Source organism: Bidens hawaiensis, unplaced genomic scaffold (assembly GCF_021521415.1).
Source record: "Bidens hawaiensis isolate Kalapana, Puna unplaced genomic scaffold, B.hawaiensis_p1.1 tig00019324_1, whole genome shotgun sequence".
Taxonomy (NCBI): Eukaryota; Viridiplantae; Streptophyta; class Magnoliopsida; order Asterales; family Asteraceae; genus Bidens; species Bidens hawaiensis.
In genome coordinates this window covers 399950-418942 of record NW_027492931.1, presented here as the reverse complement: position 1 = coordinate 418942, position 18993 = coordinate 399950, and the positions used below count along the sequence as shown (strand labels likewise).

Below are 18993 nucleotides of genomic sequence, written 5' to 3'. Positions count from 1 at the left end.
ACCGGCTGATCGGTGCATGTAACCTTGTCTTTCGGCTATCAACGCCACTACATGATGCCTGATTAACCGTCCGTCACTTTTAACGTTATTTTCACGAGATTAGTAAAATAACGTCAAAATTAGTGCAATTTCACTTTTGCCCACCCGAGGGTTCACACATATATACATCATATGTGCGCACCGCAAGCAGGGCTAAACCAAACTAATAATAATATTAATCAAAGCAACGATTCCACCGTTAAATCTCGTTCATCCGTGTATGTCTTTCAATTCTCATCTCCCATCCATCATTATTCATTTATTATGCATATTAACAACGTTGCTGTTTTAATCAACTTAACCGTCACACCGATTGCAATCAATCATAATAATAACACGTTGCATCGTGATTCCGATTATGCATGTGATGAAAATGTAGGAAATGCAGATACAGTATATGCGTTAATTTTACCCTCATGTTGATCAGGATCTCCTGTTGTTGTCGATTTTTATCAATTAACTCTTTGCAAAAGTTTGTTAAGGGAGGATTATAGATTATTGTTAGTTAGACACAATTTAATTAAGAACCACTTAGTGAATCAATTCGTTGGTAGTTCCGGACCGTGTTGGTTAATATGGAAAGACTAAAGTTGACAAGTCAGTCAAGTTGCTTTAGTTTCCTAATTGTTATAGGATTAGTATGCTAATGTCCGTTAGATCTATAAATACAGGCCGAGGCTTTGGATGTGTGATGAATAGAGAATTATTGTAACTAGTTTTTAGATAATAATAATAATAATAATAATAATAATAATAATAATGTCACACCCCGACTAGGTAGTTGCGGAAGCGTAATACGGGAATGTAACAGATAACACTGGTATCAACAACATTGTTTATAATGAAATTCATAAACTAATTTACATCATATTACATGGGTAGGTACTATGTTTACAAACTAGATGAGAATCACATAACCGGTTTACGAGCTTTTATTTAATATTATGTATCTGCGTCTATTCACAGCTATTCAACTCTTCTCCTAACACCAAGCACGTAAGCAAATCATTCCACTTTTGCTTTACCTGAAAAGCATGTTAAAACGGGTCAACTACGTCTAGTTGGTGAGTTTCAAGTTTCACGAGTATCAATGAAATCAGTACACGAGTTCGTAAAGTTTACAGTGTGTATGTTTATATGTCTGTGTATGATGTATTATACTAAGCCACAAGTGAAACCGAAACGAGCTAAAACACATGGCCTCCACTGCCCATGCACTCCCGTTGGCATTTAACAGCCACTTTGCCCCAAGTATGTACTATGTCTAACACCACATAGCAGTATGTAAAAATATAATGACAATGTGCAACTGGGTTTACATATGTTCCGGCATACCCCACCGGCTCTGTCAGTTGGGTTTGTCAAACCGATAGTACTATCCACACGTCACCGGCACGAAGTTAATCACTTGTGTTTGTGGGGACTTGTCAAGTGTTAGTACTTAGATAATCCACATCATCACACGTTTTCAAGTATATCAGTTTATGTAAACATGCTTTTCACCCCAAAAGTTCGTAAAACAGTTTAGAAAGTGGGGGTCGTGAAACTCACCTTATCGTAGTTCGCACAGAAATCACGTATCAATAAGTCAGATGCCTCGTTTATAGCCTGATTCCTATAAACGGTATCGTATCGTTATTACTAGTACAGTGTTCAAGCTAAGTCGGGCTGTATAGATAATCTGGGTATAGCTGTTAGGCCCAGAACATGACCATAGTCTTAGATTGTGACGTTGTATACTATGAAATGTTTAAAACTGGATTTGGCTCAGTTTCACCGTTTCCCGAGCCTTGCTCAGTTGATCGTTTATACGTTTCGGGATTAGGTAAGATCACATAAAACTTAAGTAAATATATTGATTGATAAAATGATTTGATTTATGAAAGAATTTTAAAGTTTCGGTGTCTGGTTTGATTGCAGGGTTCGTTTCCGTTTTCACACGGGTTTGATTATACAAAACGCGCACAATCCACCCGAATTGTCCGGAATTCTCGTAAAAAGTTCGTTTTTATTAATATCATTCAAAAATATGATATTTGGCCACTTTTGACATTTTGACATACCAGTCAGTCCGTTAAACACAAAACTGCCGGTTTCGTTAAAACAATTATAATTTAAATCTTTGATTAATCATAACTAAATATGTACTTATATATAAATTATGTAAATTTTTGTAAAAATACATTAAGACATGGAGAATTTTATAAAAATATTTTCAGAAATTTTATGATTAATTATTTATTTATAAAAATTCATTTAATAGGTTATAATCGTGTAATAAATGGCCCGTTAATATCAAACGACCTCCGAAAAATCCAATAATTTTTACCAATGACCTCAATGTTATTACATAGCCCCTGCAAAATTTCCAGAACCTAACTCTTTTGACAAAATGCCTTTTTGTGCGTTTTTCGGCTGTTAAAATTCGGTTAAGCCATGATTGCACAAACCATACTTAGACATTTCCAATGATTCCCAAACTTTACCAGTGATCTTACCATCACATATTAAACTCCAAAACCAAGTTTCATAATTTTTCAATATGTTTAGCTATTTTTCCCAAATAAACGCTCATAAACGGGAATAAATTCACCAAATATTCTCCGTTTATCGAAAAATTACCAAATTTGAACAGGGACTCATTTATATGATCCCTAATGTCCCTGCAAGTTTTCACAAGCTAACAACAAGCACGTCACAACCTAATACTAAACAGCCCCTAAACGAGTATTACGGGTTTACCTTGTCGGTTTTCGATGAATTTTGCTAGCTTAAACGACTTTCCGGGTCTCGGGTTGCAAACTCAGTATATCTACATATCATATAACATCAAACCAAGCATAAATCATCCATGTAACAGCCTTGATAATTAGGGTTTCGGTTTTGGGTTCAAACCGAACTTTCTAACCGTAAAAACGTTGTATTCATGTTCTAATCCGCGTTTTTGACCAAAAAAGTATATGTTCCTGGTTTGTAAACATGTTTAACATCAAAACATGGTTTTACTTGATTTTTAGGGTTTTTGGATGGTTAAACATGTTTAAAACTAACTAAAACATGTTTATATGTTAATTATATGAATCAAACTTGGTTAAATCTTCACAAAACTTGATCTTACCTTAGGGTTTTGAAGGGGAGCTGATAGAACAAGAGTTTGAGCTGCTTGGACTTCAAAATTTATGAGTTAAAATGTATAACAAAGTCTTAAGGTGTAAGTTATGTTTATAGAAAAATAATGTGATGTAATGTGGGGCTGGCCGATCGGAAGTATTGGAAACCCCATAATGGCCTGTTTTGGCCCATCAATTTAATTATACAAGCCCAAACATGAAAAGCCCACTTCAAATTTAGTTCGGGTTCGGTTTTTCGCAAGAAAATTAATTCGGGTGTGAGAAATAGCGCAAAAACGAGTGTTTTTCAGCTTATTTTTGTAAAATAAGAAAAACGTACTGACTCGTTGTAAAATTCCAAAATATTTTCACGGATTGCTTAGAACATGTCATATAAGTGTTTTATAAATCTTTTTCGGCTTAACGGATGCTACAATGCTTGTTTTGATATTAACGATTGCGTTTAAGCTTATAGCGTATCGATAAACGAAACCTTTTTCGTTTAAAGAGTTTTAAACGTACTAGGGCCTAAATATCAATATGTTAGCCTCTATAACATATATATAACTCGTATATGATCCCTCAGTATGTATACGGGTCATAATTAGTATCGGTCGGTTACTCGTTTAAGTACTACGAATTAACCGATTTATCGTTTACTTGTTACGTAATGAATATAGTATACCTCGTTTTGTCATGAATGTCACATTCTCCCCCCGTTAAGAAATTTCGTCCTCGAAATTTAATGTGTCATCGGTTTTCTAGGGAACAGGTGTGGGTATTTCTTTCGGAATTCGTCCTTTCGTTCCCAAGTATATTCGGGTCCTTGTTTTGAATTCTACCGAACTTTTACCAATGAAATTTTGTTATGTCGTAACTATTTGGTTTTCCCGTCTACAATTTCTACCGATTCCTCTACGAAGTTGAGCTTTTCGTTGATCTGAACATCTTCCAGTGGTACTATTGTCGTTTCATCAGTCAAACACTTTTTCAAATTCGATACATGAAACACGTCTTGAATAGTGCTCAGTTCTAAGGGTAGTTTTAATCGGTAAGCTACGGGACCAATTTTTGCGACAATCTCAAAAGGTCCGATGTATCTCGGGGCTAGTTTACCAGTTTTTCCAAATCTTATAACACCCTTCCATGACGATACTTTTAAAAATACCTTATCACCTATTTCAAAAGATAACGGTTTTCTGCGAACATCGGCATAACTCTTTTGTCGATCACGGGCTGCTTTCAATTTTTGTTTAACCTGGTGAATCTTATCGGTGGTTTCCTGAATTAAATCGGATCTTGAAATTTGAGTATCACCCACTTCTGTCCAACATAGTGGTGATCTACATTTTCGCCCGTAAAGAGCTTCATACGGTGCTGCTTGTATACTACTGTGATAACTGTTATTGTAAGAGAATTCAATGAGCGGGAGGTGTTGATCCCAATTCCCTTTGAAGTCCAGTACACAAGCACGAAGTAAATCTTCTAAAGTTTGGATGGTTCGTTCGGATTGACCATCGGTTTGGGGATGGTAAGCTGTACTTAGGTCGATTCGGGTTCCCAAGGCTTCTTGTACTGCTTGCCAGAAATGTGAAGTAAAGTGACTGTCTCGATCGGAAATAATCGAAAGAGGTACTCCGTGTCGAGATACTATTTCATCGATGTAAATTTGAGCAAGTTTTTTGGTAGTGTAGTTGTTACGGATGGGAATAAAGTGTGCGGATTTGGTTAATCGGTCCACAATTACCCAAATTGCGTTGTGTCCTCGAGAGGTTTTAGGAAGGTGTGTCACAAAGTCCATGGTAATTCGTTCCCATTTCCATTGTGGGATTTCGGGTTGTTGTAACATTCCCGAAGGTTTTTGATATTCCGCCTTTACCCTTGCACATGTTGCACATTTACTTACATACACGGCTATATCCTTTTTCATACCAGGCCACCAGTAAAATTCTTTAACATCCTTATACATCTTATCAGTACCTGGATGAATAGAATATTTGGATTTATGTGCTTCATCAAGAATCAACTTTCGGAGTTTATGAATTGTTGGGATCCAGACCCGGTTTTTGTAATAATATACTTCATCAATTTTCTTCTCAAAATTCCTTTCATTTCCATGTAGTTCTTCTTTTTCTAGCTGATCTGCCTTCAAGGCCTCATCTTGTGCAACGCGAACTTGTTCGGTTAGGCTACTTTGAACAATCATTCCGAGTGCTCGTACCCTTAATGGTCTGATTCTGTCTTTTCGGCTTAAAGCATCAGCTACTACGTTAGCTTTACCCGGATGGTATTTAATCTCACAATCATAATCATTTAACAGTTCTACCCATCTCCTTTGTCTCATGTTTAGCTCTTTCTGATCGAATATGTGTTGTAGGCTTTTGTGATCAGTATAGATGGTACATTTAGTGCCATACAAGTAATGTCTCCAAATCTTCAATGCAAAGATAACTGCTCCCAATTCCAAATCATGGGTCGTATAATTCTTTTCATGTACTTTTAATTGTCGGGAAGCATATGCTATTACTTTCTTTCTTTGCATCAGTACGCATCCTAAACCTTTACGAGATGCGTCACAATATACCACCAATTCATCCGTTCCATCTGGAAGGCTTAATATTGGAGCCTCACATAACTTCTGTTTTAACGTTTGGAAGGCCATTTCTTGTTCTTCTCCCCATTCATATGCTCGATCTTTTTGAGTTAGGAGGGTTAGAGGTTGTGCAATACTTGAAAAGTTTTCAATGAATCTTCTATAATACCCGGCTAGTCCTAAGAATTGACGAATTTCTCTTGGTGATTTAGGCACTTGCCAATTCTTAATGGCCTCAATTTTACTTGGGTCTACTTGGATCCCTTGATGGTTCACAATGTGTCCCAAAAACTGTACTTCTTGTAGCCAAAACTCACATTTGGACAACTTTGCGTATAACTTCTCTTGCCTCAATAATCTTAAGATTTCCCGCAAATGTTGTTCGTGTTCCTCCTTACTTCTCGAATATATCAAAATAACATCGATAAACACTATCACGAACTTGTCAAGGTAAGGTTTGCAAATTCGGTTCATGAGGTCCATAAACACTGCAGGTGCATTTGTCAACCCAAACGGCATAACCAAAAATTCATAGTGACCATACCGAGTTCGGAAAGCTGTTTTTGGTACGTCTTCTTCCTGAATTCTTACTTGATGATAACCAGATCTAAGATCAATTTTTGAAAAATACTTCGCACCTTGGAGCTGATCAAATAAGTCATCAATTCGAGGTAAGGGGTATCTATTCTTTATAGTCACTTTATTCAATTCCCGGTAATCAATACACATTAGAAAACTCCCATCTTTCTTCTTTACAAACAATACTGGTGCTCCCCACGGTGAGTAACTAGGGCGAATAAAACCCCTGTCCAGTAATTCTTGTAACTGGTTGGACAGTTCTTGCATTTCAGAAGGTGCAAGTCGATAAGGTGCTTTAGCAATGGGTGCTGCTCCCGGTATCAAGTCAATACGGAATTCAACCTGTCGGGTCGGTGGTAAACCAGGCAACTCATCGGGGAATACATCTGAATACTCGTGTACCACTGGGATGTCTTCCATTCGTTTTTCCTCGGGTTCCTTAACTGTTACACTCGCCAAGTATAACGTACAACCTTGGCGTAAATATCTCAATGCCTTAAGTTGAGATATGAGAGGCAGTACCGTACCAGATTTCTCACCTTGAACAATCATAGCTTCATCATTCGAAAGAGGTATCCTAACGGTCTTATTCTTACAAACAATTTCAGCTTTATACTTAGATAGCCAGTCCATACCGACTATAACATCAAAACTTCCCAATTCCACTGGAAGTAAATCAATAAGGAATGGGTGGTCGTTTAGGATAAGGGAACAGTCTCGGACTATTCGGTTAACAAGTATAGACTTACCGTTAGCGAGTTCTATAGTATATGGTTTTGTTAGTTCACTAACCGGCATATTTTCTAAAGGTAAGAAGTTAACAGATATGAAACTTCTATCGGCACCCGTATCAAACAAAACTGAAGCATACTGACCCGAAACTAAGAATGTACCTGTCACCACATTCGGATCATGACGCGCTTCACCCGGTCCTAATACAAACGCGCGTCCCTTAGCTGCATTGGAGGTTGATGCTTGTGCTTGGTTCTGCTTTCTCACTGTACCCGGGTTCAAATTGGGGCAGTATCTCCGAAAGTGTTCCGTACTGCCACATTCATAGCAGGCACGGAGGTTCGTGGTAGGTGGGGTTTGTTGGTTGAGTTGTGGGCGGGTTGGTTGAGGTCGAGGGAATTGAGTTGATTGCAGTGGATGGTTAACAGTGTTGGTGGGGGTTCTACAGTTGGGGGCATAGTGTCCCGTTCTTCCACACTTTTGACAAATGATCGGTTTGCAATCACCCACATGATGAAAGTTACATCTTCTGCACTTCGGTAACGTCCCTTTATAGGTCTCTTGTTTTACATTTGAACTGGTCATGGCATAACTTCGGGTATTTGGACGAGCCCGCTTGTTTTGAGGGTTTCCTTGCATTCTTGTCCCATACTCAGTTCGTTTTAAACTTATTGTTTCACCTGGCATCCTTATCACTCCACTTCTCATCAGATCAAAAGTAACGACACCCGTTTGAGATACAGCACTTTCTAATGTCGGGTGGGCAACTGAGTTCACTATACTTCTCACAGCAGGGGTCAGTCCCCAGATATAACGTTCAATTCGCTTCGCTTCCGGTGTAACTAACCATGGAACTAAGCGGGACAGTTCGTTAAAATGATTCGCGTATCCCACATGGTCCGCTCCTTTCATTTCCAGATTCCATAACTCGTGTTCCAACATCTGAATCTCACTTTTAGGACAAAAATGCTCTAGCATGAGGGTTTTTAATTCAGTCCATGACATACGATTAATAGCATCTTGTCCCCTTATTTGGACTACCGTGTTCCACCACATCAGCGCTTGGTCTAGAAACATACTGGTAGCATATTTGACCACGCGGTTCGGTGGACACTCACTGATATTAATTACTGATTCGGTCTTTTCTATCCATTTGACCAGTCCGCTAGGTCCTTCAATACCCTTAAACTCAATCGGTTTACATGATGTAAATTGTTTGTATGAGTACTCCTGACGCGGGGGTTCTCGGTTATTATTATTGTTATTATCGGTATTGGTCCGAGTATTATCTTTATTAGTTGTGTTAACAACCGGTACAAGGTTCGGGATATTATCAGGGTGCACAACAGGTTCTGGGTTCCCAGTGACATTCATAGTTGGGAGAGTGTTGTTATTATTTATGACATTATCAGTATTCACCGGGGTAGTAACACCCGGGGCTACATTAGTGTCCGGCGGAGGTGTATTAACAGTGGCCGTGGTGGTGCTCGTAGGTTGATTAACAGTATTGTTAGCACGTATGCCTGCAGTGACTTGTGTTACAATTGTCGGTATCACTGCTTGTAGTTGACGAGCAATCATTGCGGCCACTTCCGCCTCAGACAAAGGGTTTGCTTTCTTCGGGGCCATTCTATAGAATAATCAATTATATAATAATCAATATCGTTTCACTATGATCAACACAACTTTACGATATTACACCTTCACAACACATAACTATGCCAAAGAAAACACATTTGTATTAATTATAATCATTACTGTACATATGCATCCAAAATTAGCGCATAGGCTTAACCTGGTATAGGTCAGCGCTTGTATATGCGTATCAACATTTGTCACTAAGTGACATGTAGACTTAACCCGATAAGGGCCAGTGCTTGAAATAGTACTAAACCACAAACAACTCCAAAGTCAGCCCAACATGCTTTAACAAAATGCTGCTTGGGATATCAAAAGACTATATACATACGGCTAAACTATTATGTCCTATCCGTTCTTTGCAACATGGAGCCACAACCAAACAACAGCAGCCACTAGGGCCGCATTAACTGCTAAGCATACCCCCAGTAGTATCATCGCTCGATCATGACGCCCGTGGCTGTGAGCACTGGATCTTTGCACAATTCTGATTTCTTGCTGCATGTACCGCATGTGATCTTGCATATCATGTCTATGCAGGTTTAGGTTATTTATAGAATGTGATTGTTCTAAAAGCTGATCAGTTGCTAAACCAAACCATGCTGAATCAGAATGACGAGGTGGCTCGGGTACCGGGGCGGGTAAACCCCAAGTAGGAATAGGTATCTCAGTGACCTGGACACGTGATGTTTCTCCCCTATGGTACGTAGATCGAGGTGGGAAAGAGGTGTGCTCAGGTGGACGCACTGAAATGCGAGCAGTCTGACGGTTTCTAATAGTGGGTGGGGGTACTGGTGCATGCTGTACAGGTGGAGTAGGGGATCTGGGTGCTCTGACAGGTGAATGATAAGCACTAGTAGCTCCCTGTCCTGCAACATTCCTAGGGGATTCCCTAGGGGGATAGGTGTCACAACGATAACCCGATAAGTCGGGTTGATCCGCGGGTACTCACGTGGAATTACCGCATCTGCACCTTCTTCTATTTCCTCTGGCTCCTCCTCAGTTTCTTCTTCCGGATCCTCCTCCTCCTCCTCAGGCTCTGTTGGTAGGGTATTAGGTAAACGATCAGTAGATCTTGACATATTCCTGCACAATTGTTAGTGATAAGAATAATATCCTTCTATATTAATCATAGTAAAATACATGTAAGTATTTATACACATAAGCACAAATAATCGTTTATATACACAAATATTTATTTATTATTATATTTTATACACATATGTTGCTGTTTTTACCTATTCGATTGTTTATCGACTTCTTCTCGAATTTCCTCGTACAAACAAGTCTGTTATTACGTTCCGGACCATAATAACCCACATGTCCATTCGCGTTCATCACGAGAATCATTCGTGTATATTATTTAATATTATTTTATTCCCAGAGTTAATCGAGCCTACGGTTATCTTAGGGTATCCTAAGGGACATCCTAATTCTTTATAACCAATGGCTCTGATACCAACTTCTGTCACACCCCGACTAGGTAGTTGCGGAAGCGTAATACGGGAATGTAACAGATAACACTGGTATCAACAACATTGTTTATAACGAAATTCATAAACTAATTTACATCATATTACATGGGTAGGTACTATGTTTACAAACTAGATGAGAATCACATAACCGGTTTACGAGCTTTTATTTAATATTATGTATCTGCGTCTATTCACAGCTATTCAACTCTTCTCCTAACACCAAGCACGTAAGCAAATCATTCCACTTTTGCTTTACCTGAAAAGCATGTTAAAACGGGTCAACTACGTCTAGTTGGTGAGTTTCAAGTTTCACGAGTATCAATGAAATCAGTACACGAGTTCGTAAAGTTTACAGTGTGTATGTTTATATGTCTGTGTATGATGTATTATACTAAGCCACAAGTGAAACCGAAACGAGCTAAAACACATGGCCTCCACTGCCCATGCACTCCCGTTGGCATTTAACAGCCACTTTGCCCCAAGTATGTACTATGTCTAACACCACATAGCAGTATGTAAAAATATAATGACAATGTGCAACTGGGTTTACATATGTTCCGGCATACCCCACCGGCTCTGTCAGTTGGGTTTGTCAAACCGATAGTACTATCCACACGTCACCGGCACGAAGTTAATCACTTGTGTTTGTGGGGACTTGTCAAGTGTTAGTACTTAGATAATCCACATCATCACACGTTTTCAAGTATATCAGTTTATGTAAACATGCTTTTCACCCCAAAAGTTCGTAAAACAGTTTAGAAAGTGGGGGTCGTGAAACTCACCTTATCGTAGTTTGCACAGAAATCACGTATCAATAAGTCAGATGCCTCGTTTATAGCCTGATTCCTATAAACGGTATCGTATCGTTATTACTAGTACAGTGTTCAAGCTAAGTCGGGCTGTATAGATAATCTGGGTATAGCTGTTAGGCCCAGAACATGACCATAGTCTTAGATTGTGACGTTGTATACTATGAAATGTTTAAAACTGGATTTGGCTCAGTTTCACCTTTTTCCCGAGCCTTGCTCAGTTGATCGTTTATACGTTTCGGGATTAGGTAAGATCACATAAAACTTAAGTAAATATATTGATTGATAAAATGATTTGATTTATGAAAGAATTTTAAAGTTTCGGTGTCTGGTTTGATTGCAGGGTTCGTTTCCGTTTTCACACGGGTTTGACTATACAAAACGCGCACAATCCACCCGAATTGTCCGGAATTCTCGTAAAAAGTTCGTTTTTATTAATATCATTCAAAAATATGATATTTGGCCACTTTTGACATTTTGACATACCAGTCAGTCCGTTAAACACAAAACTGCCGGTTTCGTTAAAACAATTATAATTTAAATCTTTGATTAATCATAACTAAATATGTACTTATATATAAATTATGTAAATTTTTTTAAAAATACATTAAGACATGGAGAATTTTATAAAAATATTTTCAGAAATTTTATGATTAATTATTTATTTATAAAAATTCATTTAATAGGTTATAATCGTGTAATAAATGGCCCGTTTATATCAAACGACCTCCGAAAAATCCAATAATTTTTACCAATGACCTCAATGTTATTACATAGCCCCTGCAAAATTTCCAGAACCTAACTCTTTTGACAAAATGCCTTTTTGTGCGTTTTTCGGCTGTTAAAATTCGGTTAAGCCATGATTGCACAAACCATACTTAGACATTTCCAATGATTCCCAAACTTTACCAGTGATCTTACCATCAAAAATTAAACTCCAAAACCAAGTTTCATAATTTTTCAATATGTTTAGCTATTTTTCCCAAATAAACGCTCATAAACGGGAATAAATTCACCAAATATTCTCCGTTTATCGAAAAATTATCAAATTTGAACAGGGACTCATTTATATGATCCCTAATGTCCCTGCAAGTTTTCACAAGCTAAAAACAAGCACGTCACAACCTAATACTAAACAGCCCCTAAACGAGTATTACGGGTTTACCTTGTCGGTTTTCGATGAATTTTGCTAGCTTAAACGACTTTCCGGGTCTCGGGTTGCAAACTCAGTATATCTACATATCATATAACATCAAACCAAGCATAAATCATCCATGTAACAGCCTTGATAATTAGGGTTTCGGTTTTGGGTTCAAACCGAACTTTCTAACCGTAAAAACGTTGTATTCATGTTCTAATCCGCGTTTTTGACCAAAAAAGTATATGTTCCTGGTTTGTAAACATGTTTAACATCAAAACATGGTTTTACTTGATTTTTAGGGTTTTTGGATGGTTAAACATGTTTAAAACTAACTAAAACATGTTTATATGTTAATTATATGAATCAAACTTGGTTAAATCTTCATAAAACTTGATCTTACCTTAGGGTTTTGAAGGGGAGCTGATAGAACAAGAGTTTGAGCTGCTTGGACTTCAAAATTTATGAGTTAAAATGTATAACAAAGTCTTAAGGTGTAAGTTATGTTTATAGAAAAATAATGTGATGTAATGTGGGGCTGGCCGATCGGAAGTATTGGAAACCCCATAATGGCCTGTTTTGGCCCATCAATTTAATTATACAAGCCCAAACATGAAAAGCCCACTTCAAATTTAGTTCGGGTTCGGTTTTTCGCAAGAAAATTAATTCGGGTGTGAGAAATAGCGCAAAAACGAGTGTTTTTCAGCTTATTTTTGTAAAATAAGAAAAACGTACTGACTCGTTGTAAAATTCCAAAATATTTTCACGGATTGCTTAGAACATGTCATATAAGTGTTTTATAAATCTTTTTCGGCTTAACGGATGCTACAATGCTTGTTTTGATATTAACGATTGCGTTTAAGCTTATAGCGTATCGATAAACGAAACCTTTTTCGTTTAAAGAGTTTTAAACGTACTAGGGCCTAAATATCAATATGTTAGCCTCTATAACATATATATAACTCGTATATGACCCCTCAGTATGTATACGGGTCATAATTAGTATCGGTCGGTTACTCGTTTAAGTACTACGAATTAACCGATTTATCGTTTACTTGTTACGTAATGAATATAGTATACCTCGTTTTGTCATGAATGTCACAAATAATAATATTGTTTACTTAGTTACACAGGGGCATAATAATAACTATTATTATTATTATTATTATTATTATTATTATTATTATTATTATTATTATTAAACAAAACATTTTGTTCTGGCTTTGGATTTAGGCATGCAAATGTAACAAACTAGGTGAATTATCGTCATGCTGAGGATATCCAGATTTTTATTGTTGTGGATCACTTTGAATTAACTGTATGCAAACTGTTATTCAAGGGAGAATTACAGATTATTGCTAGACACAATATAAGAACCATTTAGTAAATTAGTTAATATCAAAGGTTGTCTATAATAATTGAGTTTGCTTGCTTATGTGCAACTACACAGGGGCATAACAGGAGACCGGGCTGTGAAGAATCTGCGCCTATCGAGGGCTTTGACAGTACCTGAAACTACAACTATCTATGAAGCCTGCTGTCGGATGGCCTCCAGAAGAGTGGATGCTCTTTTGCTTACGGACTCAAATGCATTACTCAGTGGTATATTGACAGATAAGGTTTGTCTTGATTCTTGACAATTTAGAGATGTCAGTTTTGATCCATTCTCTTATGAATGGGTTGATGTGGGTTATGTTAGATCAATAACAGATATAAATCAATATTTTTAATAGTATAGTTTTGTAATAATACTTAACACACTAGTTACTTGTAAAAGACAAAATAAAATTTGAACAAACCGCTTTTTGGGCCAGCACAACCAAGCCAGGTTCAAATATTACCTGTTTTGATCCTTTACGTGGCCCATTCATGTTGTCACAAGAGTTAAAAGCCAACCTAACATAACTGTGAAAAAGATGTTAATTGTGACATAACGAGTATCATGTTAGGATGAAGTTCACTAACTAGTCTTTTTGTTGATTGAAGGACATTACAATGAAAGTTATTGCTCCTGAGCTTGATTTTATGAACACACCGGCATCAAAGGTGATGACGAAGAACCCAATTTATGTGTTGTCTGATAGTCTTGCTGTGGATGCCCTGCAAAAGATGGTGCAAGGTTTGTAACATCAAGAAAAAAACATGTTGGTCGGTCTTTCCTATAGGTAGCAAATTCAACCCATTTTACCTAGAAATGGGTGATTCTGTTTAAACTTACATCTAATGAGTCAAGCAGGTAAACTTTCAAATACCATCTAAAAATGGAACAAATTAAACGGGTCAAAAGGAACCCTGTATGGGTCATGTATATCATATATTGTATAGTATACGTTATACACAGAGTCAAGAAAAAGGGAAAGTAGTGTTAGTGGATTACATTACCTCTAGTCTTTCTATAACCTTCTAATCTTGTTAATAAAAATTACATTTGCAGGAAAATTTAGACATTTGCCTGTTGTAGAGAATGGTGAGGTTATTGCTTTGCTTGATATAGCAAAATGTTTATATGATGCTATTGCCCGTATGGAACGGGCAGCTGAAAAGGGCAAGGCTATTGCAGATGCTGTTGAAGGTGTTGAAAAGCATTGGGGAACTTCTTTTCCCGGTTAGATTATATATAAAATGTATAATCTCTACTATTATGTTACAGTTATGGAATATTAATGGTCTAATCATATGCACATTCTTCTGGCTGTTAAAATTTCACAGGTCCCAATGCATTCATTGAAACACTTAGAGAACGGATGTTTAAGCCTAACTTATCTACCATTCTTACGGAGAATTCAAAGTAGGTAATACCTTCACATATTTATTTTATTGTTTGTATCACTTATGCTGTTACATTTGTCTCCACAATTTTTAAAACTAATTTGAGATATTTTACTGTTTTTTATATCCAGGGTTGTGATTGTTTCGCCATTTGACACTGTTGTGATGGCAACAAAAAAGATGCTTGAGTTTCGTAGTAGCTCTGCTATTGTAACAATTGATAACAAGCCACGAGGGATTCTAACGTGAGTTTCTCCCTATTTCATAAAGATGGAATTTAGATGAATTGAGTTATAAATGAGTCAATTTGAGTTATGTTTTATCCCAAACAGGTCAAACAAAAAAGTTAGCTAAAGGAAATACATAAAATTATAATGCATAAAGCATCTTCATCACTTTATTCAAACATTTAGACTATTCTTGGAGTTAGGTTTGTAAACGAACCGAACCTTCAGTAAACCGTTCGGCGGGACTTTGTTTATGTTTGTTTATTTAGTGACACATATATGAACAAAAAGTTTTATGCATTTAGTTAAACGAACAAATGTCCGGTCGTTCATTTACGTTCATTTATGCTCGTTAGTTTACGTTCATTTATGCCCGTTTGTATAAGTTTGTTTAAGTTCGTTTGTTTACGTTCATTAATATCCGACAAGATAAGAGAGTGGAGATTGAGATAGTTTGGACATGTGAAGAGAAGACATATGACGAACCCTGATAGATCTGTAGAAAACATTACTATAGGGGGGGAGGGGTAGAGGCCGACCTAAATTGACTTGGGAAGAGAGGATTAGACATGATTTGCTAGACCTAAACCTCTCAGAGGACATGGTTGAGGATAAGAATTCTTGGAGACTTAGAATTAAGACTAAGGACTTTTAGGGAGAAAGGAATACCTTAGCGGTCTTCTTTACCTGATTTTTGGTCACACACCATATTGTTTCCTCTTCTCATATAGTTTTATATGGTTATCTATAAATGTATTGGTACTATTAATTTTACTACGTGCTACTATCAATTTTATTACTATTGTACTTTGATGCCCCTTATTTTCCCCGTACAATGTTATTTTGAGCTGAGGGTCTCCCTGGAAGCCACCTCTCTATCCTATCGGATAGAGGTACGGTGTGCCTACATCCCACCCTCCCCAGACCCTACTTATAGCTTTGCTATTGGTGGGATTCCACTGGGTATGATTGATTGATTGAATATATTCCTTTAAAATTTTAGTCTCATTACAATTTAGTATAGTTTAAATAATTTTGTTACCCCAACAAACTATTCTTTGCATTAATTTTAAGTTTTAACTTGTTTTAGCTAATTTATGTTCGTCATCTACGTTCAGTTATGTTCATTCGTGAACCGTGCGTTAATACTGTTAAAGATTAGTGAACGAACATAAAGGAACACGAACATGTCCGTATTCTTATCAAACTAACACGAACAAGAAACCCCTGTTAGTTTAACTTTTCTTGTTTGATTGTTTTTCAGTTAAAGCTAAATGAGCGAACACGAACATGCTCCATCATGTTCGTTCGGTTCATTTACAAGCCTTGAATGATGCATTTGGAAAAAACCATGCGATGTACAACAGATCATATTGTAACATGTGTTTTGTGCATTATTAGGTCAAAGGATATCTTAACACGGATGATAGCGCAAGATATTCCTGCTGAATCAACCTTAGTAGAGAAGGTGATTAATTCGTAAGTGGTTATTCACTATCTTTTCAACTACTTTTTAAAATTTTGCTTGATTTATTATGCAGGTAATGACTCTAAATCCAGAAAGTTTTACAATCGACACACCTATTGTTGATGCCCTGCACCACATGCACGATGGAAAGTTTTTACATCTTCCCGTTTTCGATAGAGGTAAAGACAGCGTCGTATGTTTCATTTTATACATTTGATATAAACATTATACATACAGGCTGTATATCTAAATGCCATTTGGTTTGGTTCAGATGGAGCTACAGTTGCCATTGTTGATGTCCTCCACATCGCTCACGCTGCAATAGCCACAGTAAGTAAACTGCTTACATGAGATTAAATTTTGATAATCTAAAATTTTACAAGAATCCATTTGTTTTATGAGATTTTAAATCTTACATAATACATACAGTGTATTATTATGTATTGAAACATATATATGTGTGCGCATGCTATCGTATGAATGAATTACGGGTGCAAACTGTGACCCGTTTACTAATAAACGGGTCCCTTTGGGTTGTCTATTTTCTCAAACGGTCAAACAGGTTGAAACATGAAAGTCTCTCAAGTTGTCCAAAGATTTAGATTATTACTAATAATACTGTTATTGTAATAATACAAAAAACACTAATGAGTTATAATAAATATTTAAAACAAGTGTTCGTGGGTCAAAACGATCCGTTTTTGCGATGTTGACATGAACCCGTTTGGCCCAATCCACCCGACACATTCATTTTGCCATGCACATACCAAATGTATGTAAACTTGACTCATTTCTTGCAAATTAGGTGGGAAATGCAACTAGTGTTAATAATCAGGGAGGAAGTTCAATGATGCAGAAGTTTTGGGACTCTGCAATGGCATTAGCTCCAATAGATGACGAGGATGACACAAGAAGGTAAGGGCCCACAATTTTAAGACAAAAACATTTTTATAAAATTATTGTTGGTTTTCCTAAATATTGTGAATCGCAGTGAGAGCTCATTGAAATTAGTTTCTGAATGTGGAGAAATTGGAAAATCTTTTGCTTATCCTTTAACCACTCATCCTAATTCATTTGCTTTCAAAATCCAAGATAAAAGGGGCCGGATGCATAGATTTATTTGCGGTATGTTTTTATTTAAATAATTGATTTTTGAGTTTTAAAAACCTACAACTTCTTGTGTTATTGTTGTGCTAGATTCTAGAAGTTTGACAGATCTTATAACTGCAATACTTCAAAGATTAGGGAGTGAAATCGACCGCAACAACCTCCCGCAGATTCTGGTACTACATGTGACAACATTTGATTTAGTGTCAAATAATTTTTTCCTCCATATTATGGTTACCAAATATATTGTATCTTAGTATGAAGACGAAGACGAGGACAAAGTCGTAATAGCATCCGACAGTGATCTTACTGCGGCTGTTGACCACGCACGATCAGCTGGTTGGAAGGTATGTTTAGTCTATTTTACTATTACATTGTTCTCAATATACAACATTCCAATAGTCAAATATCTTAAAAGTTAATGTGACAGAATGTGGTGTACTTGATGGTGAATATTATTAACAGGGATTGAAGTTGCATTTAGATTATTCTGGGACAAGTAACCGAAGAGGGTCACAATCATCAGCAGGGGGCATGGAGGCCGGTCAAGCCGATGCATGGGCTTCTTCATACAGTACAGCTGCAGCAGGGGCGGCGTTAGTAGCTGGATTAGGCGTAGTAGCCTTCTTAAGAAGATCTGGCAATTGAGATTAGCTTCGGGTGACAAGTTTTAAGAATATGAAATGAAGTTGGTTGGAGGGCCAGTTTTGTAACTTGTTCATTGTCCGGTGTTCTGGATCTTATAAAGAAAATGGATAATATAAATGAAAACAAAAATCTCAACTCTTGGAAGTTACATGCTTTTAGAATTTCTTGATTGAACTTGTGTTTTATAATGAATTGATGTTTGCAAACCAATGCAGCTTGTAGTGTAGTTAGCGAGTTGCATATTGTAGTTAGCAAGTTATATATGTATATATATGTACCTTGTATGAGGTAGAAGCATAGAAAAAAATTAGCACATCTAAAAGCAAGGAAAGGAAAACTTTCCTTACCTTTCAAACATCATATATCTTTTTCTTTCTTTTTCATCCAATTTCTTCTTTAAATAAAACTCGAGAACACAACATTGAGAAGAAATTTTGAAACTTCAAGGCAACTTTAAAGGGTTTGTAAGAATGTGCTCTAATGATGTGTTTATCACGCACAAATCCATTTTGAATTAAATTTACACCTAAATATTGATAAAAATAAATGTTAGAATAGTATACGTAATTTTATAAAACGTCATAAGAGAAAACACAATAAAAAGATTTTCATTGTGAGTAGGTCATGTGTCAAAGGTGGTTGGGAAAAAATCTAAACAGAA

At 36.8% G+C, this 18993-nt stretch overlaps 1 protein-coding gene across 2 annotated transcripts; it reads left to right on the top strand.

The window, feature by feature from the left end:
- Window positions 1–204: 204 nt before the first annotated feature.
- Window positions 205–18526, top strand: LOC143558104 (CBS domain-containing protein CBSCBSPB5-like). 2 transcript variants are annotated; one of them, XM_077047016.1, is made up of 14 exons: window positions 205–257; window positions 13564–13732; window positions 14100–14232; window positions 14548–14718; window positions 14823–14901; window positions 15014–15127; window positions 16511–16577; window positions 16651–16756; window positions 16849–16907; window positions 17383–17492; window positions 17569–17702; window positions 17775–17860; window positions 17942–18031; window positions 18150–18526. In XM_077047016.1, exons 2-14 carry the CDS (start codon window positions 13658–13660, stop codon window positions 18330–18332), a joined length of 1407 nt encoding a protein of 468 aa, XP_076903131.1. In that variant the 5' UTR covers window positions 205–257; window positions 13564–13657; the 3' UTR covers window positions 18333–18526. The 2 variants fall into 2 exon arrangements, with proteins under 2 accessions (XP_076903131.1, XP_076903130.1); XM_077047015.1 differs by lacking the exons at window positions 205–257; window positions 13564–13732 and having other exon boundaries at window positions 14101–14232; window positions 14823–14905.
- The last annotated feature ends 467 nt before the right edge of the window (window positions 18527–18993 follow it).